This window comes from Kryptolebias marmoratus, linkage group LG5, assembly GCF_001649575.2.
Source record: "Kryptolebias marmoratus isolate JLee-2015 linkage group LG5, ASM164957v2, whole genome shotgun sequence".
NCBI lineage: Eukaryota > Metazoa > Chordata > Actinopteri > Cyprinodontiformes > Rivulidae > Kryptolebias > Kryptolebias marmoratus.
Window position 1 is genome coordinate 12,923,140 of NC_051434.1, and position 23,778 is coordinate 12,946,917.

At 39.3% G+C, this 23,778-nt stretch overlaps 1 protein-coding gene across 2 annotated transcripts in view; it reads right to left on the reverse strand.

Annotated features, from left to right (window-relative positions):
• The window catches only part of calcr (calcitonin receptor), a 58,147-nt gene that overhangs the window by 16,713 nt on the left and 17,656 nt on the right, over positions 1 to 23,778 (reverse strand). Inside the window, exons 2-14 of one of the 2 annotated variants that reach the window (XM_017424664.3) lie at positions 9,336 to 9,403; positions 7,398 to 7,524; positions 7,160 to 7,267; positions 5,159 to 5,244; positions 4,917 to 5,049; positions 4,670 to 4,780; positions 4,478 to 4,590; positions 4,317 to 4,389; positions 4,105 to 4,215; positions 3,870 to 3,982; positions 2,066 to 2,222; positions 1,424 to 1,534; positions 1,224 to 1,336 (exon numbers count right to left, since the gene is read on the reverse strand). In XM_017424664.3, coding sequence (XP_017280153.1) covers positions 1,224 to 1,336; positions 1,424 to 1,534; positions 2,066 to 2,222; positions 3,870 to 3,982; positions 4,105 to 4,215; positions 4,317 to 4,389; positions 4,478 to 4,590; positions 4,670 to 4,780; positions 4,917 to 5,049; positions 5,159 to 5,244; positions 7,160 to 7,267; positions 7,398 to 7,524; positions 9,336 to 9,403 — 1,424 coding nt within the window. Of the gene's footprint in view, positions 1 to 1,223; positions 1,337 to 1,423; positions 1,535 to 2,065; positions 2,223 to 3,869; positions 3,983 to 4,104; positions 4,216 to 4,316; positions 4,390 to 4,477; positions 4,591 to 4,669; positions 4,781 to 4,916; positions 5,050 to 5,158; positions 5,245 to 7,159; positions 7,296 to 7,397; positions 7,525 to 9,335; positions 9,404 to 23,778 lie in introns of those variants that run through there. The other variant, XM_037975636.1, reaches the window with a different exon arrangement.

A 23,778-nucleotide genomic window follows, 5' to 3' on the forward strand; every position in this document is an offset into this window, starting at 1 on the left:
GAAATGGATAATATCATAAAAACAATCTCTTTAAAACTGTTCTGTCTTTAATTGCACAGACAGATTGTTGTTGCTTAATAGTTTATTTTATTTTCAGGAGAACAAAATGAGACACTTTCTTTGTTTTGCAAAAAGTGATTGATTACAAAATCATATTCTCCTTCCTTTATCCGAATGAGGAAAAAGTAACTTGTTTTAATACAGATAATTAAATTAATTCAAATAATGGCTTTAATTTAGATTAAATCACACCAGGGGTTTATACTGTAGGTTATAAGTAATACTATAAGAAAAGAAGAGATTATAACTGCAAGAAGATAAAAGGCAAATTGTAATTCTTTTTGAATAAATGTCAAAATGCAGATAAAAACAAAACAAACAAACAGACATTGTTAATAAACCACTTTTTGGTGACTAGGAAGTCAGATTCTGGATGTGCATGCAGCCTGTTTTACGTCTGAACACATCTTTGACTTGATTTTTAAAAATATTACCTATTTTAGTGGATTGTGACACATGTCAACTTTGTGAGAATCGGTGTGTGTGTGTGTGTGTGTGTGCTTTACTCCCTGCACCTTCTCTTTCTCACAGTAAAAACAGATAACTTAAAACTGTGAGATCCTGTCATGTCCTTTAGCTCACGTTCTTTTGTTTCCCTCCTTATTTTAACATCTGATTTGTGTTTGCTGACGTTCTGGCTCACCGCCTCACCTCTTGGCCCTTTTTAGTGTGTCTGTAGTTTTCTAATCAACAACCTCGGTGCTAAACTTGTTTTATCATAATCAGATAGGACTTTGAGCTGCCTGTGCTGCCGATGATAAAAACTTTGTCAAAAAGGTCTCTGTTCCCACACAGGTGAGACAGCAGGGACACTCTCTGACTGTAAAGCTTGAGGGACAAAAAAAAAAAAAAAAGCTTTGAATTGTTTGGGTTTTTTGTTCCAATAAATGCAAGATCTGTTTGTTCGGACAAACACAACGTGTTTGGCTTGTCTGAGAGATAAGCAAGCAGCTCGCTCTGAACCAGTAACCTTTAACCAGTTTATATTTTTCTGGAAACATCACGGCGTCAGAGCGTAACACAGCAGCTATGAGTCTCTTGAAAACATTACATTTACTGCACACAACTCAAAGACCAGAGACACCACAGAACAAAACACTGATTCATCACACTTTGTCCACCATGCAGCAGATTTATGACAGCTGGACTCTTTAATAAATAACCCTCAGTTTGGCCTTGGTGTTTTCATTGCAGAGCGTGTAGTTGGACCAGGTCCTGTTGGTATCTGGGTGGCGAAACCACTGCCCGTCCTCTCCGCAATACTTTGTTGCCTTCTCTGAAACGTGGCAAAGACACAATTAATCAGTTGGTGCAAATGAGCAAGTCTTTAACGGGGACAGTGTATTTGGGTGTCAGGACTCACCCGTGGGGTCAAAGTCGTCAAAATAGTTGGGACAGTTTTGGGACGTGAACGTTCCCACTGGGGTGTCTTCCCAGCACAACCAGCCATCCCAGTTACGGCTGCAGTACGGGCCTGTCAAGTGGCAGGAAGGACAAATTCAGACAGATTTAATGACTGTTATGCTTGGAAAAAAATAAAGCCACAGCAAATTTCAGTAAAAACATTTAATTTTGTGCAACAACAAAAAAAAAAAACAGTAAATGCTGAGTGCTGAAAGACTGGTAATTGGTAAAACAGCAGCTAAAAGCTAGAAACAGCAAGAAAATATCTAAAAGCTACAGAAAAAAAAACTTTAGCTAAAAAAAAGACAATGTCATCAAAAACAAAAGCTAAAAGCTAAAAATGAAGCAAGTGTCTTAAAGAGGATTTTAGTAAAAGCTTTTCAAAGATTTGAAGTCCTCCCTTCATTTCAACGAGAAAGAAAAGTTCAGTAAATAAAGCTAAATGTAAAAAAGTATAAAAGTTATCAAAATAAGCCTAACCCATAATGTCCTGAACAAGCTGAACATTTTGATATGTGAATGGTTTAAACAGCTGAATGTACGCTGAAACTGTTACTGTCCCAGAAACTGTACGAAGAAAAGCATTCCCACAACTATTCACCTGATTTGTTATAAGGTGGATCCCGATTCATTTTCTCAAAGCACTTGTACTGGCTGTCGAGGATTTTTTTCCGCACGATTTCCTGATTCTGCTGATGGTCCACCGGACTGACGGTGGTGGGCTCCACCTCAGGCTCCCTGGAAAACTGAGCGGCTGCCTGGAGGTCGGAAGAACGTAAACAAGGGCTTACAGATCCATTCAGGAACGATCAGACAAATTAAACTCTGACTGAAAAGCTTTAACACAGGACGTCATTTGGTGACATTTGACCTGCTTCTGAGAACGCTAATCTAACCAAACAAATAATGTTTGGTCAGTTGCTAAAATATCTGCCTTTGGTGGCAGAATCTCACTTCTCCTCACAAATTTAACCCATATGATTGTGTAATCGGTTGTGCATCTGGTCGCCTGGTTACATAACAACCATTTTCCTCAAGTCCAAACGCCCAGCTCTCAAATCTTCATTTCACTCTTTTTTTTTTTAATATAAATGTCTTTGCTCAAGTGGTGATTTATATCTCTGTCACTTTGATGTTTCCTTCAAGGGGCGTTTTGTGCCAACTTTATATGCTTGATCAGCGTGCAAACAGGCAGAGCCGCTGACAGGCGATGGACAGATGCTCTCCTTCTGGGAAAACCAGCAGAAGTTGCATCAGGACGAGCAAACGCATTTAAACTGGAGAAATGTGGCAACTTGCTGGAAGGCTTGTGCCCACTTTCTGCAAAAATGGCACACAGAAATGTGTTGTTAAAAAGCTCTGGGGTGAGAATAAAGCTGAGTGATTTCTTTTTATAATACTGTGTGCACTGATTAAGAAGCCTTGACTTCTGTTTTATACACAGTAAGGAGAGCCAACTTGACACTGTGTCACTTTGAACATAAGAAACACACATTTTTATTTATTTATTTATTTATAGCGTAGGGGCTTATTTTTAGCTAATCTGGAGTTCTTTCATACCAGCATGACATTTTCTGAGAAAGAGTTGTTTAATTAGCCTGAGAAGCTGATATGAAACTGTCTCTGTGCTTTATAATTAATGAGGCACTATTTGACAAAACATCACGTCTAAAATGACCAGACTATCCCTTTAAAGTTTATATATAGGTACATATAAACTGAGTGTGTGAATTAGGCCAGCCTTGCAGTCTTTGTGATCAGAGGCTCTGATTGGTGCGTGACTAAAACCCTCGACTGAAAGTTTTAAACATCCTGAAAACAGCTAATAGAGGGGAAATCAGAAAAATGAGCTTCACCCCTGTAAACATTGGAAGAAGATGGTATCGTCCACTAAACCCTGAAGTCTGTAAATTTCCTCATTTGTATCAGTCTGACTGTGGGCAGCTCATAATTCTGAGATTGTGGAAACACTGTTGTGACAAAAAGATTTCATCAAGGACACAACAGGCTAAGAAATCCACAAATATGACCAAGATCAAACAATAAAACAACAATAAATGCTTGTTTTTGAGGAAGCACTGAATCATGAGTTTACTCTTCTGAATGTTTGTACAATTTATCTCAAATTGCTGCAAATTCCTGTCAAAAAATCAATCTGATTCTTATTCTTCAAAGAGGCGGTTTGGTAAAATCAGCACATTACTGACACCTAGTGAACCGGAGTGTGAGATTTTGAGATTGTTTGAATGCAGCAAACTTAAAATCATTCAGAAATTTGTCTTTGTTCTTGATTGTTTTTATTTCCAGCTGGTACCTCAATACGCCATTTTCAAGCTTTTTACTGGCAAAAAAAGTTTAGCTATCATGAACCTTCATGGTGCAAAGATGCTCTTGACTTGTTTTACCCTCAACCTCTCGTTGCCGTTGCCAACACACAGCGTGTAGTTGGTCCACGTCATGTTGCTCTCAGGATGGCGAAACCACTGCCCGTCTTCTCCGCAGAACTTTGTTGCGTTTTCTAAGAATCACACGATAAATTTACCACTTTAATATTGATCAATGCACTTCTGTGGCTCATTTTTCAAAATACAGCTCATCTTAAGAAACTCATCTGTTTAAACTGCACTGGATGTTACCTACCAGCAGGTGTGAGGTCAGAAAAGTAATCGGGGCAGTTCTGAGATGCGTAGGTTCCTGCTGGCGTGTTGTCCCAGCACAACCAGCCGTCCCAGTTACAACCGCAAAACAAACCTCGAGCAAACCCACAAGAACATGAAAACATCACTTCATTTATCTCTTGTTAATGTTTCCGTACATGAAACTTAACTCACACTACTGGTTTCAGATGATACCTGCTTTGTTAAATGGTGGATCTTCTTTCATCTTTTGGAGACATTTGTGTTCATTTTCATGCATTTTTAGCTTCTAAGGAGGGGGAAAAAAAAGTTTCAGTTTGACAAACTCTTGAATAAATTAAACTGAGCAGACCCTCCTGCTGTACTAAACACATTACCGTCATTTTCATGTCATGGCTGGTTGAACAGAGTGTGTAGTTGGTCCATGTCATGTTGCTCCCTGGGTGACGAAACCATATTCCATCTGCTCCGCACTGCTTAGTTGCCTTTTCTGTAAGGCACATTTCAATTTACCATGAACAGGTAACCAGTTGTCAGGAAATCAAAACCTCCTTAGCGTCACCGCTCACCCGTTGGGTCAAAGTTATCAAAATAATCAGGGCAGTTCTGAGAGGCGTCGTTTCCTGCTGGAGTATCGTCCCAGCAGAGCCAACCATCCCAGTTACGACCACAGTACAGGCCTGAAACAACACCGTCACAGAAAAAAAAAAGGAAAAAATCTTTACAAACCTCTCGTTTAAAAAGACACAAAAACGAAAAATTAATAAATATGTTTGTTATGACACTGCTATATGATGTGTTAGCCAGCTAGAGTACCTGCTTTATCATAAGGCGGATCGTTCTTCATTTTCTCAAGGCATTGGTTCTCGTTTCCAAGAATCCTTTCTGCTCTAACCTGCGTGGCCTCAGCGGTCGGCTCCTCTGAAGCATCCCGCAAAAAAACTATTACCTTTTGGAAACAAACGTGACAACCAGTTGACTGATTAGCATTAAAAAAAAGTGATTCAGGCAGTCTGAACTCCTTATTTCCTCCAGGCAAACGTCCAACAAAGACATACCTGAAGTTTGTCCTTTGAAGCAGGTTCACAGGTGGAGCCTGTCTGGATCCAGTTACCTGATCTGTCACAATATTTGGTCACTTTTTCTGTTGTGAGAAAAAAAAGAATAGGATAAAAGTTTAATCTAAGAATAACTATCCAAAAGGGTTTACTTGCAGGTCACAGTTTATTATTATCGCCTGTTGCTGCCATAAATGGTGGACAATAATGTAGTTGAGAGTGTATTCATGTGTCTGTTAGCAGAATAGCTCATAAACCACTGGATGGATTCCAACAAAACTTAATTCAAGATGGCTGCTACAATAAGTAAACCAGAGCAAACACAAGAAATATCTGTAAATCAGTCAATTTTGCAGATATTGAGCTCAAATTTGGCGTGGCAGTAGCTGAGAGTCATCCTAATCACACACTTTAAGCTCAAACAGATTGTACAAAATGTTTGTTTGAAACTTTGATATGAAATGAGCGATACACGTTCCTTCAAGGAATGCTAGTTTTTAAATTCCTTCTGTTTTTCTAACAGGGAGTTTGTTGCTTTCTTTGGCTGTCTCTTTAAGTTTTCTTGTTTTTTTTCAGCAGTAGCGTCTTGGCACAATAAACGTACAGACAATCTTGGCAATGCCAAATAACTATGAATAATTTACTTTGGCAAACACCATCAAACAGAATGTTTTCCACCTCTGAAGTAATTTTCTGGCGCACTCCTAAGTGTTCGTCTTAAAACCACATCTACAGGCGATCCGTGACTGGGATATGAATGAGGTCACATTGTTCCTGACAACAGCAACAACAACTGCCTAGTCCTCTCTGACAGCTCATCAACTGTTCATCAGCCACATCCAACTGTACGATCCCCCCTCGAGGCCCCCGAGCAGCAGCATGAGCTGTCAGGGAGCCGTAGGGGGACTCCGAGAGTCGCAGGCATTTAAGGAAGATCCCTGATGAGGCATTTCTTACAAAAACAGCCGATCTGCTCCCTCATTCATATTATCTCTCCTCATCCATCTCTCTGGTTCCAGCTTCCTGTCTGATTTTGATGATTCTTCTCTTCTTTCCCCTTTCTTCTTTTCCCCTCCTCATACTCCCCATTCGTCTCTCTGTCCTCCAGCTCACCTTCCTTCTCCTAATCATGTTGCATCTCCTAAATCACGCGCGACTTGAGTCTGGATATCCTCAGCGAGACATTGCCGAGCCTCAAATAATTCACAATGTAAAAAGGGTACACTGCTGTGGAAAGTACTTGTACGGCAAATTAAAGATTAAACCTGATTTCACAATCACGTCCACTGTCAGCTTGAACTTAAACTGTCTTCCTTCTGTCTGAGTGCAATCATTTAACGAGTTACCTTCGATCGGAGGCCAGAAAGCTCTAACTGAGAACGTGTGAAAGCTGAGCGCTGAATAACTGCTGAAATTTGCTGAAGAAGTTGAACACTAGCTAAAAGCTAAAAGTAGCAAAATGCTAGCTAAGAGTTAAAAAAGCAAAACACGAGCTGAAAGCTATAAATAATGAAACTATAGCTAAAAGCAGCAAATATTAATTAAAAGGTAAAAGTAGAAAAAGCTAGATAAAGACTAAAGTAGCAAAAGAGTAGCTAAAAGGCAGAAGTAGAAAAAGGCTAACTAAAAGTATTAAAAATCTAGATACAAGCTAAAGGCTGCAAAACGCTAGCTAAAAGTAGCAAAACTACACCTAAAAGCTAAAAGTAGCATAAGAAGAGAAACACAGGTATGCTGAGGCAGATTCAAACCAGTCTTTGCAACAAAAACATCCATGAAGGGATAAAAGATTACAGCTGAAATATATTCAAGTACACAAAAGCCTTTTTTAATTTTTCAGACTGTCTCCAACTCACACAAGCTGATTTGAGTGTGTTCTTTGTGCAGCATCTGTGCTACAAACCAAATCGAACCATTCACACAGAAATCCAATCTCCGGCAGGTCTCAGTTCAGCCAGATGGTGGTTTTACTCTGGTGCGAGAAGTGCACGACTATCTTACCAGTTGCATCTAGGTCGGGGCGATCTGGACAGTTTTGTGTAACAGATGTCCCGGCTGGTGTCTCGTTCCAGCACAATGAGCCGTCCCACATATGGGTGCAGAATATACCTCAAGAGAGGAAACAAAAAGAACAAATCTAATGACTGGAATTAGTTAGAAATGAATCGCAAAGCAGGTCAGCTGAGCCTAAAGAGCGCTCCTGTTCTGACAGCATCCATTACATGAAAAAGCCTCTCACCGGTTCTGTTTACTCTGGGTTCTTTTTTGGACCACTGAAGACATCTGTATTGATTCTGGCTCAGCTCACTCGGTCCAGAACTGAGTGAAGAGTCTGAGGTTGGTCCTCTGCCTGCTGTCACCCTGATCTGCAGAGAAACGATATCAGAGGTGAGAGGAAGAGAGAGACACGTGCTAAGGTACAGGGAGTCAAAGATGAGAGCGAACGTCGCCTTCAGTGGAGGCGAGAGCTCCTATTTCACAGTAAGGTCATGCTTGAATAAAGATGTGCATCTTTATGTATGATGACATTTTTAATGGGGCGTTGAAAGTTTTCTTCAAAGCTGATCTGATCACAGTTTCTCTCTGATGTGAAATTTTTCAGTCTCCCTCCGAGTGTGTGACTCATTACAGTGCGTTCGGATGAGCACAAAAGAAGTTAAGAGCTGATTTTCTCCAAATGAATCCTATCTCTGCTCTATTGTTTGTATTTGGAGGCGGCGTTAAAATGAAAAAGGCTTGCTGTGTGAAATACTGATTTTGATCGTGCTGCTCAGTGACGGATAAAGAAGCAATATTGCTCCGACTTATCTTTTTTTCCTTCTCTTTTTTTTATTGGCTCAAAATTAAGCCTCGCTGAGTGCCAGGCTTATGCATTTGCATTTGATGAATTATTTGAGGAATTTCAGCACCTCGCCGGGATTGTGTCCACATGTCTTATCCCATCTCCGTTAGCCAGGTTCTTTTGCAGAAGATCAAAATATCCCTCTTACCTCTCCTCACTCATGAAAGCTCGCAAAAGACAAAACACTCGAGAAGTGACCTTTGTGAGAAATGACGTCCCGTGTAGCAGTTTAGCAGCCGTACATATGATGTCACTCCAAGCACTGAAGTAAATGACGTCATACATACGACCACCAGGCCACCACCAGTATCAACCGCTGAGCAGAATCTCGTTTTTCTTCAGAAACACTCATGCCAAGACCTCTGCTCATTTCTCACACCCGCACCATTAAAAAGCACAAAACACACGGTACAACACGCTGTTGGTGTTTCAGGCACGAAAGATTTGGCTGGACTGTCTCTTCAACCTGGCGCTGAACTGCAACAGCAACCATTTTACAAACCGCTTTACGTTTGGCGAAAGCTCCAAAACCTCCTCGCATACTGCACTTTTGCTTAGTCGATAACTAATCCTAGGACAATTAAGAGCCTTGGTGTTTAAAATGTTATTCATTAGAGGGTTTGCTGTAATTTGTAGGAGAAGCCGTGAGGACTTACATCATGTAAAACTGATTTGTTTAATTCTAATACCTTCATTTACAGATTGCCATATTTTTAATGAGAATGCACAGCGGCAGAATGTGCCACCCCTGCATGATTTCTGAGTTGTTAAGTGTTACATTGAGACGTTTGACTGATGGTTAGAACAAGTGCATTAGGCTTATTAATGCTGTTTCTCAAACTTAGCACTTTATGAGTCAGCTTTTCAAGTCGCAGTGAGAGCTGGGATCCAGGGAAGCTTCAGACCAGGCCTCCATATTTGAAAGACTTCTTGTTTATTCAAGCTGTGGTTTTTTTTGTGCATGTGTTCAAACGCCACTATAAAATGAGGATACATTATCAGTTTTTGGTGTTTTCGTTAACGTGAACAAGTGCAATGCACAAAAAAGAAACAAACACAATCCTAATTCTTTTTTTCCTTTGAGGTTGTCCAGCCAAGCGGAGCTAATTAAATAATCTAAACCATAATGGGTTGTGGAAAATAATCGTGAGATTTTGAGGGTTTTTTACTGATGAATGAAACCACCGGACCACAGTGTATTACATGTCCATTTAATGGGAAGTGAATGCCATGAATGTGTGCGTGGCATACAGAATGAGGGGAGCTTTGAGAATGTTTTACCTCTCAGTACATCCTTCAGAGAATTAAAAAGTGAGAGCCAAGTAAAGAGCTTACCACCAGCAGAAACCAAATGATCCTAAAGGAGCTCGCAAACCTCATATCTTCCACACACAGGTAAATGTCTGGAGAGAGACAGAGAAGAGCAGAAGTTAAAACATATTAGAGGAATCATTTTTCGAGCATGAAAGTGACTGGCAGAGCAAACATTTGGTTGTTTCAGATCAGGACTCCGGCTTCTCGGGAGAAACCCACCACAGCAATTATTCATCTGAGGCGCAGGAGCGGCGCAGAATCTGGCGTTTCATATGTCTCCTTACGGTGTGTGTGTGTGTCCTCAGAAATAAATAGTTGGTGCGCCCAACCATATGTGAAACAGAAGCATGGAAGAGTAACGTTAAATTGTGGGAGCAAAAGAATGAAGAAAAACAGAGACGGAGTCAGACAAAAATAGTTGGGATCATTAATCAGCGTGTGCAGAGCCTCAGCTGAGGAATGAGAGCTGAGAATTCACCTCAGGTCTCTGGAAGCCCTTACCTCCGAAAAGTGAACACAAAAGCGGCTTATTGGCTCTCACCCCCTCACAGTGACCCGGGTTAGGACTGTTCAGCAGACAGACATGGATGAGCAAGTCCTTCAAAGCGTTATTTATAGTATTTGTTTTGGCTCCAGTGGCACACTGATGGTAGATTAATCAGCGTTAAGATGACAAATAAACCTGAAACAGGACCTGCCAAGAATTTAACGCTACGGGGGAATCCTTGAGACAAATTAGCTATTTTCTTTCTGTGTACAATACAAATTAATTGTACATTTTGTGATAAATGTACTGTCTACACACATTAACTGAATTAAATCATTGTGAATTTTGGTTTTAGATAAAAAAAAATCAGTTTTTGAAAACTACAATGAGCATTTTCATTCTCAGGGATACTGCTGATCATTTGAAGGGAGATTCTGTGGAGACATTTATGAACAATGAATATCTTACCTGTTGCAGATAGCTCTTTGATGACAGTTTGGAGAAACAGAGTTTAATTCTGACCAGATTAATGAGCTAATGGCTAGCTGGCAGGGAGTCAAGACCAAAATGGATTCCTGCCACCTAAAAACAACTGCAGTCCTAAAAAATTGTGAGCAGTTCATGCAAACACTAGTTTATAAACCTGCACGCTGCTGTCTGTCACACAGAAATATGACATTCATGCAGAAAGTGCAGCAAGGCAAAATAAGTGCTAAGGATAGCTGCTGCTTTTTGCAACAGCAAATTAATGCAGAAATATTTGTAAATAGCTTTGTAACACTTTTATTGAGATTGGTTTTGAGATTGGAGTTGGTTGAAGAAGACAGCATCCACCTTAGACTTGGCTTTGCTCAAATGAGCCATTAGCTTGACTCAGAATTAAACTGCATTTCTTCAAACAATGAGTTAACTTTACATATTATTTGTTCAAAACATTTCCACTGTAGCCAACTTCAAAAAAATACTGCTTTAAATGGCAAAACTGTCCATATTGCAACAAGAAGAACAGATATAGTGAACGGGTCTGAGTCACTGTATTCGTATCATGTAGTAGACTTCATTATTGTTAATCATAATTAGTCATAGAATAGATGTTCTGTTCAAAAAATCTTCTGGAAACACAAATGAAGCAACAGTTCAATGAGCATGCAGATCTGGTTTATCTGTTTTAGAGACACAAAATATGAAACTATTGATAAAAACAGTAGTAATATCTTACCCAGAGCCCCGGGTGTTGACCTCTAATGTTCCTCTAAAGATCGATAGTCCAGAACTAATCCTCACTTTTAAAAAATGACATTTTTAGTATTTTTCCCTAAAATATGAGTGAATCAACCCTTAAGTACTCTGGGTGTTTTACACCTTTTCAGCAAGTTCAGCTGTGTTTCAAAACAAAACTATTTCCCTCCAGAAGTGTGTTTTAGCACCTTGTCAGGTATCATTTATCGTGTTTATCGTGCTGTTGCAGACAGCCAGGGCTGTGGCTGGTTGAAATAGATTTATGGGAGGGGTGTGTGTAGTGAAACATGGAGGGGCGTGAGCGAGACCTGGGCAGAACTGATCACTAGTGACTGCGGTAACTAGTTAGATTCGTGAAAAACCTATTCCTCACTTGCTCCGGCGTCATGCACCAGTGAATTCACAAGATCCAAGCAGCTGCTTGTTTTATAGAGTCATGTGCTGGTGCATGATGGGAAATATGTGGCGTTCACCTGATCTAAAAGCTGTTGTGTCTGCACCCATTTGTGAGCTTCCCAGGCAAGAAGAAAATACAGCCTTTATTTGCACTGTTTATAAACTTCCACAACATCAAAAAATACTTACAGACTTCCCTTTTTTCAATAAGAAACCAATAAAACTGTTCCTGTTTTATAGTTATAATCATTTTAGTGGCTCTAGACATTTTAAGGCCATTTCTAAACAGGCTAAAACTGAGCATTCATGGGTTTCGCTTGTTAAAAAGGTCTGTGAAAATCACAGAGACAAATTGCTCCACGTTGCTTTGAAACACAGCCTGCATTTACAGGCAAAAGTATGGATCAGAAACCTGCCTTTAGGAAGCTAAGATATTTAAAAATCATTCCCAAAGTCACTGCGGAGGATCACATCAGTCTGTTTTTAACTGATCACCTCTGGCAGAGCATGCGGGCGAGCGAGCGCTTTTGCCTAAAAGTGAATTAGTCAGCAAAACTGGAGATAAATGTCCGACGACTCAATGCAGCTCAGGCTACAAAACCCGGTAATTTCATAACTGATTGGAAGTGATTGACCGCGGGGCTGTTCAAATTGGTCTAAATGGAAAAAATGCAATTTGCGGTGAAGGTTTCTAATGTGTTACAATATATAGTAGGCACAGAAAGCTTCTGGATATTAGAGATCATAAAGTCCTGCGTGATGTTGTCAGGCTGAAGATGGTGACTGAAAAGGAAAGAGATGTGGAAACAAATCAACTGTAGCACTTTATGAACCTTTAATACCACGACTGAAAGTGGACATTGGTTGGTTTATACGACCTAAACTGAATCAGGGAATTCCTGCATCCATCCATACATCCACAACAACAAGCTAACTAAATAACTCTGGTCTAGGATCAGCCATCAGCATGAAGGAGAAGGTTGTTTTGCAGCTGCAGGGCCTGAGCACGTTTCAGTCAGTGAGCAGAACATGAACTCTTCTGTCGTACAAAATATTCGAGTCAAATGCGAAGCCATCTGTCCGACAGCTGAAGCTTGGCTGAAATTCAGCCGTGGAAATAATCCCACCTGCAAGCCTGCAACAGAAACGCTCAAAAAAATGGAAAGAATTTGAGACGTCAAATTGATCCAGACAAGTGGAGACTTCAAGAGGAACGAAATGTCGTGACGGGACGTTCGGAGATTTGTGCGTAAACAACTTCCTTCCTTCTTAGATTAGTGTCACCACACACCTGAGGACTTCAGACCAGCAAATGGCTAAAATGTCTGCATAAAGAAAAGCACCCACACTTGCTGATCGTTGGCTAATCAAGTGAATTTATTATGCAGCGCGTCCAGCTGCTACGGGGAGGAGCAGTCAGGGTGTTCATGGTTTCCCAAACACTGTCTGCACTGTGGCTCTGCTTATAGTGAAATAAAAAAAATGTATCCTACTGACACACAGAACAGAACTGTTTTTAACTTTTTAAAATTAATTTCAGTATGGTGACTGCAACAAAACATTACTGAAGTTTAAATATATACACACTAATTAAATTATTTTATATTTGTTTCACTGTAGAATAACTTTATCTTTCCGAGTTTGGGGTAATTTAATGGTTGTCTCCAAGTTATCAGCTCCACACTTTGATTTGTGTTCTTGTTTTATTATCAGAAACCTCCTTATACCTGTTTTTTTAGCATTTTGGTGGTCCCCCACTCTTGTTTGTTCAGGCCAGTATTCATCACAAATACTGAACTGGTAGAGAAGAGTATACTTAAATACTCTTTTGGCAAATTAAATATCAAATGTATGATCTTGCAGATTAAGTACATAAGAGTCTGTAGAGAGAAAAAAGCATTAAGTTTCACCTCCCAGTTCTGTCTCCTTCCTTCATCTCTTGACAGATCCAAATTGGATTTCTGATCCAGTCTGAGAAAATTTCTTTTTGTCTCAGTCAAATCTCGGCTTTCTGAAGCATGAAAAACGGTTTGAAATGGAGCAGCGGGGTCTGATGTCCACTGAGTCAAAGCTCTTTTTCAAAGGGTTGGAGTCAGTGTTCACTGATTGAATCTTACTGAACTGAAATTAAAACTCAATTTGAAGAAACAATAAGGAAAAGAAAACTAATATACATGAAACCTTCCACAGTTATAGCTGTAAAACGTGCTTTTCTGTGGGTATTAATCAGTTATAGGATGTACAATAACTGGTTTATATTCCAGATTTAGCAAAATAGTATTGAAATGTAAACATATGCATTACTATGAAATCTGTTTTTATAGCCTTTTTATTAATAATACTTTATCTACTTATGTGGACATAGCTGTTCTGTGGCATCCTCTGTATTATCTGCTACTGCAGCACCCTCCACACCCCTACTTCTCACAACCTTTAATAAAAAGTAAACAACAACAACAAAAAAAGCTTTCAAATTAGAGGCAAGAGAGCCCTGTTAGCTCCGCCCCCAGAAATGTGACATAATTCGAAAGACCAGGAAGTTGAATTTACCAAATTTTATAATGGGACTAATTTTTTTTTTGGTTATTATTTTACTTTTATTTATTCAAAGAAAAGTTTGTAAGTAAAACATGGTGTATATGCTTTTTATTAGTGGTAAGAATCTTCTTTATAAACTCTTGGAAAGAAGTAAATTATGTGTTACAAACTAAGATGAGGATTACGTGAATAGATCCGAGACACAAGCAGCTAGTAGTCAATGATTTTCTTTCATAAAATAAACACACGGGGAAAAAAGCACTCATTTCAAAAATATCAAGTAAACGTTTTAGTCATTTCTTGAAAAGGAGATTCAATGAAGAGTTTGTTAAAAGCTGTAAAACCCATGCTTAGGAGCTGAGATTACCTTAAACATTAATAATCTTGAGAGGATTTCAATTATAGCTGTCTGATAATCCTAAATAAAATAATCTGCAGACTATAACAAACACTCGGGATAAGAAGGTGAAGGTTTTTTTCCTCTCGCTCGTGTATTTCTGTTTAACCCAGAAGCTTGATACGCGGCTCTTAACATAACCCCTGGAGTATTTTGTGGTTGAAGAGGTCTAACATGATGTGAACAGTATGGGGTGAAGTATGTCTAGCTCATTAAGACATGAACCCCCCGCAGAGGCGAAGAGGGAAAAGCACTAAGATCATAATAGTGCAAAACAAACTGATTTTTCTGCACTAAAAGCTGCTGCAGATCGAGAAAAAGGCTAATCGGGTTCAGCAGGGATTTGTAAGAGCATTTTGCTATAATAATAAGATTTGAAACCACTTGAATGTACAGATATTTACTTTTTAAATGCGGTTTTAGACAATGTTTAGTCTTAACATCTTAACATCTTTTTAATGAACCTAAACTTGTCAAATCTGCTTTTAAAATCTGTTCTCTGAAAAATCTCACACAATAAAACTTAAAGATTGTTAGTTTTTTTTTTTTTTTTGCAGTTGTTCTCAGTATTATCGTTTGCGTTCTTCCCTTTCTGTCCTCTGCCACCCCTGCATCAGCCTGCCAACAACAAGCCGGAGTCGCTCATCTCCTCCTTTCCCTACTCTAGCGAGGGATCGCAGGCCTGGTGTCACGGCAGATTTATCCTGACATCACATCAGAGATGGAGCACGCTGCGGGGTCGATCTTCCAACGTGGCTTTCCAACGGACTTAGGCCGCATGGCCGCTCCAGCGTCGTGTGGATTAGTCTGACAGGTGGACAAATTGTGGATAATAACCGCCGTTGCTGTTGTGTAATTCCTGCCTAAAGAGCAGCATGTTTGCACTGATTTGCAAATGATGAAATCTGCAACAATCGTAGATATGCACGTGTAGTCGTAAAAACTGCAAGTTGTGTTTAATGTGCCGCTTTCTGGATGTGCCAAAGAGTCATCATCAGATTTGGTGGACATCTGTAGCGCCTGTTCTCTAAAATGCAAAAAGATAATATGGATAGAATCAAATCAGGCAGGCTCTGTAGCTGAGGTACGCTTTGACAGGCTGGAAACTCTTAGGACTGACTGAAGTGGACATTAGAGGGAAACTCTTTTGTGTGTGGGTTTAATTACTTTTACATCAGAGAGAAAAGTTGCTCCTACTGACTAACACAGAGAGAGCGGTGGAGGCTCTCAGTGAACCAGTTAGATTTTGTTTCACCTCCATCTTAGCTCCGGGTTTGATCGACCCTTTTCTTCTCAACTCAAACGGATTAACGAGGGCTTCAGATTTTGTTTTTAGAGCTTTATAGTTGACAAATTGCCACGTGAACTTGATACTAGCTCTGTTCTGTGTTAAATGAATGCCTGACAAAGACTCTTCCTCTCAGCACGTAGCTACAGAGGCTGCAGGAGGGCGGAGACAGCAGCTCTCACCACACGGCTCGAGGGATGAGCCATGTGGTTGTGTGAACTGCTGCCACACCAACAATTCAAGCCATGAGACAGTTTTCACTTCAACTAAAACCCTCCTTTTAATCTTGCAACATTCCTTTTATTAACCACATTTAAACAGCAAGTTGCCTGGCAACGATTATTAAACATCTAAATATTAGAGATAAATGTCTCCATCTGCACAGATATTAATCAGTGACTCAAATGTTGACAGGTTGCTACAATGTCAAAATACAACTTTACAAATTAGGACTGTTGTTCAGCTTATCGTTGCATTCAAAGACACATAAAACTTTTCATTTCTGAATGAAAATCGGAAATAGAAGCAAAAAATTTAACATCAAAATTTAGATATTTTATATTTGCTAATTTTCTGTATTAAAAAATGCAACGCCTAAAACTGTGAAAAGTCATTCGATAAGACGATCAGATGAAGCCACGAGCTCGTCTTTCATCGTGTAAGGAAGTCACGCTCAGGTCAGGTTCCGTCTGTCAGCCTAGTTGTCATGGCGACGAGCCCTGTGTGATTGTTACGAAACCCCTGCTTCCTGTCAAAGTGTCAAAGACTCACTCAGTCATTCAGAGACCGCTGGGATCGAAATGTATGCTTTTTCCAGTAAATACCAAGCTGCATAAATCATTTGTTTTAACCATAACCAGAGGTTTCTGAGTGCTGAAACATCGTTATTTAAGTTTTTTTCTTTTAAAAATTAAACAGCAACTAGGATGAAACCAAATAATCATTGAAGGCAGTCCATTCCTTGAAGGAATGCATATCTCCCGCCTCCTTTCATGCCAGAAGATTAGACTAAGATTGTTGAGAAGGCATAAGATTGCCTTATGTTGATAAATGATGGCATTGTGGTTAAACCTTAAAATAATGTCTCATGGTCAGGGTGTGTTTTCAATGTGTCTCAGCTACTACCACATCAGTGTTTAGCTCAATATCTGTAAAACCGACTGAGTTATAGCTGTTTTTAAGTTGGCTGATATTGATTTACTGTGGCAGTCATCTTGAATTGGTCGTGGATACACATCCAGTGATTACTATCTGGAAGTTTAATTATAATCTGTTTAGTGGCTCATAACATGTTTTGCGAACAGACAAACAAGGGCTGGTTCTAAGAGTAAATGCCAAATTTATAACCAAAGATCTTGCACAATAAATAGTGCTCGGACTATGTGTTGGGAAATAGTCTTGGCTACAACCACAACAAATTTTAGCTCAGCGTCTAAAAAAGTGACTGCTGTACAGCCAATCTTGTGTTACAGGTCAGTTGGCTGTGGCGGCCATCTTGAATTAGGTCAACTCCGAAACTTAATCACTTGTAGGCATACATCTAATGAATGTTCTCTGGAGATTTCAGTGAAATTCATCCAGTGGTTCATGAGATATTTTGCTAACAGACACAAACACACACCCACACAGGTAAATGAAGATTTAACCTGTTTTTTGGGGTTTTTTTCAGAGCAAGTTTGCAGTAAGTCCACTTGTCCAAGGTTCTCGTCTTTGACCTAATTTGTATTTTTTTCTTCTTCCTCATTGGAACGAGGGCGTCCTCAAGCTGAGCAAGACGAATGACAAGTGTCCGTCATAGTCTGAGGATAATTGCCGGTGTGTCGTCTGTTAGTCACTAACATGTGAAAGTGGTAACGAGGTTGTGCACTGATTCCTGTGAGACGGGGTTGGGTGGAGAGTGTTTGCTCCGAGTCCCATTTTCAAGCCACCGTGCTTCCAAGTCTGAGGGAAGAACCATTAATGATGGAAGCAGTGAAAGCTCTGCAGCGTGACTCGCTCATGTTTTTATGATCTCGATAAAAATACCCGAGGCAGCAATTTCCAGTTAAGGTAAAAATAAATGAATAAATAAAGATAATTTTTGTTGTTTCCTCTCTTTGCGTTCTCCTTCTCTGCAACCAAATCCCCCCCTTTTCTCTGCATTCTCATTTCCTCCCCGGTCTATTTTTACTTTCATATATCTTTTACTACTTTAATCCATTTCCCCTCTCACCTCATTTCTCTGTTTCTCTCTGTTCCACTCCCTCCTGTCTTCACTTTGACTCCCCCTTTTTTTTCTCTCGTGCATCTGCTCTCTTTCGTCACAGTCTCCCCCCACCCCCGCCAAAAGATCTGCCTTACTCATTTTTCCTGCCATTTCCAAGCAACAATTTCAAGTTTTGTTTTTTTTTTCTCTCCAACTTAGCTTATCCAAAAGCTCTTTTAAACTCTATTTTTTTTTCTTAAATAGTTAAGAATGATTAGTGGCTACTGTATTAAATACAATTAGATTTTAATGTTAATATCACTTATACGAGTTCAACTTTATTATCATCCACAACAGGAAAGTGTCTGTGTATAATATATATATATATATATATATATATATTTAAAATATTTCATGAACCATTGAACATGTTTCAATAAAACTCTCAGGAAATAATAACTGGAGATATTTCTAAAACTGCTTAACTTTTAGACTCGACCTAATTCAAGATGGCTGCCACAGCTAAGTGTTAGCAAACACAAAAATGTCTATAACTCAGTCAGTTTTACAGATATTGAACTAAAGATTGGTGTGAAAGAAGCAGAGAGGCGACTCCAACAACTCATCTGAGTGCTAACAGGTTGTGCATGGTTTTTGTTTAAACTTGTGGGAGTCAACTATGTCTGACTGTTAGCAAAATATCTCATGCACCAGTGGACAGATTTTAGTGAAACACAAATGGCTATAACTCCTCATGTTTTGTTTACTTTGAACAATCTTGTACTTCTCAAATGACACAAAGAATATGTAAAAGTATATAAATCTCTAATAAAAGGCCTTTTTTGTAGCTTTAACTTAAATAAATAAATGTTAAGTTGTAATTTTGGACACAGGACAAGTTTAAAAAACAGGGCTGTGGGTAGTTCCACCACTGGATTTATTTATAATATTACTTTTTCATTAAATCATTTGGAATAAAAGCTCCTGAACCTGCCACATTTGATAAAATATTATATAGTGAAGATTTGTAAAGTGAGATGTTTATTTTGGTGTTAAATTTTTTCATTCTTTGTGTCACTGTGTAGATGATCGATACTGATCCTTCCTAACAGCCCCTGAGAGTGGACAGATTTAACCAGCGTCAGACCGAACAGGTTCTAACAGTGAAACTCATCTTCTTAATGAGTAAACAGATTAAGATTAACTGAACCCACCCAACACTCAGCCTCAGGATTGATTGGACACTCATCCCTGTCTGCATGATGTGATTTATCTTCAAGAGTTCAGCGCGTTTAAGTGTTCGCACAACGATAATATTATCATTAGGATTTTTTTTTTTTGCACATTTATGAGTTTCTGCCCATTATTTATAAGTCAAACAGCAAGAGCGCTGACGACGGAGCAGGAAAACGTGGTGCTCTCGGCTGTTTAAGATGAGACTCCTGCATCAGTCTCCTCCTGGGATCCGAGTAAACAGTTGATTTATACCTGGTCTCTAATGCCATGACATCCCACACACTTCCCCTGCCAGGCCAGACTGAAATTAAATGAGCAGTCAGGACAGAGATGAGGGATTACGAAGGCAGATTAATAACGGAAACATGGACAGCAGAGCTAAAACCCCCTTTTGGGCGTCTTCTCAGCGGCTCAGTGGAAGATTGGTGGATGTGTACAAGTGTGCTTGATGTTGAACCCCCACATATTCCCCAACATGCTCATCTGTGTGGGACTGGAACAAATAAAATCCTGCATATACTTTCACTGCAAACCTATATGAAGAAGAGAGAGACTGAGTTTAAATTAAAACCTGCTCAGTGATTCATGAAATATTCTTGCTGAAGGTACAGACAAATGAACACACGGGTAAAAACATTGCCTGCCTTCACTTTCGGCAGCGGGCGATAAACAGCTTTGAACAAACTCTGAGGTTAAAAACACACCATGGAAATGTGATCCATTTTGCCATTTTGCTGATTCAATTTATTCCCTTTTTTTCCCCCCCAAACGTTCTTCTCGCTCAGACGCATACATCATGGAAATTTTGGCTGACTGTTTGGAGCCATCGTATTTCCGTCTCCGGATTTTCATGACGACGGTGTGGAACAAACCATCCCTCGACTCCGAAACCTTCGACAGCAAAATACTGTAAATCTGCTGAGGGGAACAGCATCTTCAACACGTTTTATTTTACCTATGAGGGAACATCTCAAAGCGGATTTATATTTCTGTCAAAGTATAAGACAAGGAGTGTTTGGGTTTTGTACCTTTCCTCCCACAAATAATAAAAAAAAGATATAATCCCTGTTTCTGCTTATTTTTAGAAGGCTTAAAGGCAACTTGGAGGAGCTATCACCAGCAAATGATAAAATGTAATCACAAGTAACTCTAATAAATGCAAGAATGGTGGAATTAAGAAAAAAAAAATACTATAAACCTGCTTTTTTAAGCGACAATAAACAGGAGTTTAGATGCTGACATTAAACTTTTATGAACTTTGACCCCAAACAGCATAGTCCCATTTGAACTCCTCATGCCAAACAAATTAGAAGTAAAAGGTACCAAATTCATAAGAAGATGCTGGAAAGTTCCGTAGAGCTGAATTAAATTATGGCATCATAATTTAATCACATTTAATCGCACATACACACAGAAACACAACGACTTGCTCAGATCACCTCAGAATTGAGTTCATTGAAAAGAAAAAGCTTCAAAAACCCCACAAAGTGACTTTTCCTGCACTTTCAGAGAGATGTTCATCTAATATCATGTTTCCTTTATAGCAAACATTCTCTATCATATACTTCCAATTTTCTATTTGGCTTTCTCTGCATTTTAATCCGTCTCTCATGACTACAGTGGGGTTTTTTTCCTACTTTTAAATCATCTTCTTTCATAAGAAATCTTTGATATCACCATCCTACGCTCTCAACATAAAGCGAACATATTTCATGTTTATTTTATAAATACTTAATATTTCAGGACATTTTTCTGTGCTCCGTTTACACCATTTCCTCAAGGTTTAAAAATATTGTAACGAGATGAGTCAGATTTTGCTGTGGTGGAAGCCCATAGAAAGATTAAGAACAGTAAATATCTTACCTGATGTAGATAACTTTAAAAAAAAAAAAATAAGTTTGAAGAAACAGAGTTTAATTCTGACCAGATTGGTGAGCTAATGGCTGTGCCGAGCTGGACCAAAACCAAAACAGATTCCTGTTGTTTTAAAACAATTTACATCTTAAACTTTTAGAGCTCTTTGTATGAACACTCGTTTAAAAACCTCTATATTTACCTATACTTATGTACCTAAGGGATTTTAGTTTGGTGTGGGTATTCTGGCTAAAATATTAATATATTTCTACAGGAAGTGTCTCAGGTTGCACTGGAAGTGCTACAGCTAGCTGCTTCTGCTGCTATTTTAAATGGCAAATTTTATGAAAGTAAACTTATGATGCAGAACTGACAGCAGAGTAAAGATTTATAAAACGGTGTTTGAATAAACTTTATAAGATTCCAGTTGTATAAGACGGCATTGATCCACTTTGGTGTTGACTAGCTGTTAGCTCGTCAGAATTAAACTCTTTCTCCAAACTGAGGTCGTTCAAACAGGTAACATATTAACTGTTCATAAGCTTTCCACAGAAACCCACTTCAAATTATCCAAACTATTCCTTCAAGAGCACAAGTGCTTTATGCTCCTACTGAAAAACATAAAAAAAAGATTTCTGGTAATGTTTTGGGAAAATGATACTGTAATAAAGCAGCAAATCATCAAAAACTATCATAATCAGATGTCAAAGTCAGTCATGCAAACAGTGCGGCCAACAAAAGAGCAGCTCTGCTCTGATTAGTGTTTTCAAGGCTTCAGCTGATTTACATGCAGGTGATTAATTCACGCTAACATCTTTACGTCCCGAGGGGTTAAAGCTGCTGCACACGGTGACTTCCTCAAAGCCTGGATTTATGCTGACATCATCGGTTGTGGAGCAGAGCTGCGTCACTCTGAAACATCCTCCGAGCTCTTCGTCCTTCAGAGAAGCCTCACGAGTTGAGAAACACCTCGTTCACTCCCAACTTTATGTTGCTGTGTACTGCCGTGAGACAATACGTGGGAGGAAGTCTGCATTTACATACGGGAGCTTATCTTAACGTTGCAAATGTGCTAATTTAAACTTCCTGTTTGTAAGGCTCTCCTTTTACACTGTCACAAAACATTTGGGCTTTTCCAACAGAAACAGAGACCACTCAGCCGTGTTTATTGAATTTTCCGTTATGTAATCCCCTGATTAATATTCTCTTCTTCTGATCCCGGTGAACAAGAGAGTTTGTTTATGAATGTGGGCTTTGTTCAGTCAAATGAGCTACACCCTCCCCGACAGTGACATCTTCCCTCTAATTTTCTGTTTATTTCCGGATGCGATTACCTGTCACTGTATACCAGCAGCCTGTCGGCGGTGCAGACAGGTTCAGGCTCTGACAGACATGTGCCGCTGAATTAGGAGCGTTTTCAGGGGATCAAAGACCTTTCATTGGGCAACCTTTTGTCTCTCCAGACGTTTCATTTCCTCCCGACTTTCCACTGAGTGCATATCTCATCTGTCGCCAAACCAGTGACATTTGTTTGTTTCGTTTTCCGAAAGAAAACGGCTTCTGAGGACAAAAGCAGCGCGCCAACTCAGGGTTCAGGAGTTACAGAATGAGGAAAACTCATTTCATTCTTAAAAATACGTTCATCTGCTTTTTGCCCTTTGTTGGTCCGATAACACAAATTCCATAAATAGGAAGAGCAGCGTTATAAGACTAAACCACAATGTGAAGAATTAAAGGCTTAACCTGTTAGTGCTCAAAAATTGTATAGAGGATAACAACTGGTACTGCTTTAAATAGCTGACAAAAATAATATGGTGTTTTAACAGCAAAACATCATTCCACAGCCTGAAATACTCACAGCATAGGTCACTAACACAGGCTGCACCATACTTACTCTTCATCATTCCTAGATCGTTGCATAAATTGAGCTTAAATGCGTCTTATGTTTCAGAAAGGCCTGTATTAATTTCCAGCCAACAACAGCTAAAGGCCCTCGTGAGATCAAGACCGTAGAGTGGTAACAAACCTCACTGCTGTTTCCCCTCACTAAGCCAGTGTTCGGGGGAGAAAAAGCACTTGAACACACCACGAGGGTGACCTCAAGCTACTAGCTCTAAAGTACCATCTTTGTCTGAGAAAAACAACTTTGCAGTGCAGAAAAGAACAAAACAAGTAAATGTAATTGTTTAATTTGTAGTTTTTTGTACCTTACCAAATTTAGCTATTGCCTGCCACAGAAGGAGGAGTGAATGTTTTTGTCTGTGTCTGTTAGTCTGTACCATTAGAAAAAATATCTCAGAAAGTAATCACTGAACGAATATCTACAGCTGATTAACATTTGGAGCCAACCCTTGCTAAGATGGCTGCCACAGCTAATCCATCTTAGCTCACGCAAAAAGTGCTACTCCTCAATAATTTTCACATACATCGAGCTAAAATTTGATGTGTTCGTAGCTGATAGTCATTCGTAACACATACTTGAAGTGCCTAACAGATCATCATAATATCATGATTTAATGTTTGAGCAGAATCACTGTGATCTAAAACTCTGGCATTGAAAGGCAGCGGGTGATATATATTCCTTCAAGTAGCTTGTGTTTCAATTTAAAAAAAAGAAAGAACTTGTTTTGTATGTTTGCTTTCATCAGGCGTAAAAGCTTCATGTTTTCCTAAGTGACACAGATTACATCACAGACATTCTGACTGACTGAAACAACTTTAGTTTAGCATGTTAGTTAAAAAAAAAAGGTCAACAGAGTCTGACTGTTCTGGCTTTGTGTTACACTCAAACAAAAACAAAAAATAGCCAGAAAGAAATCTGTAAATGTTCGCAGACTTTCAGAG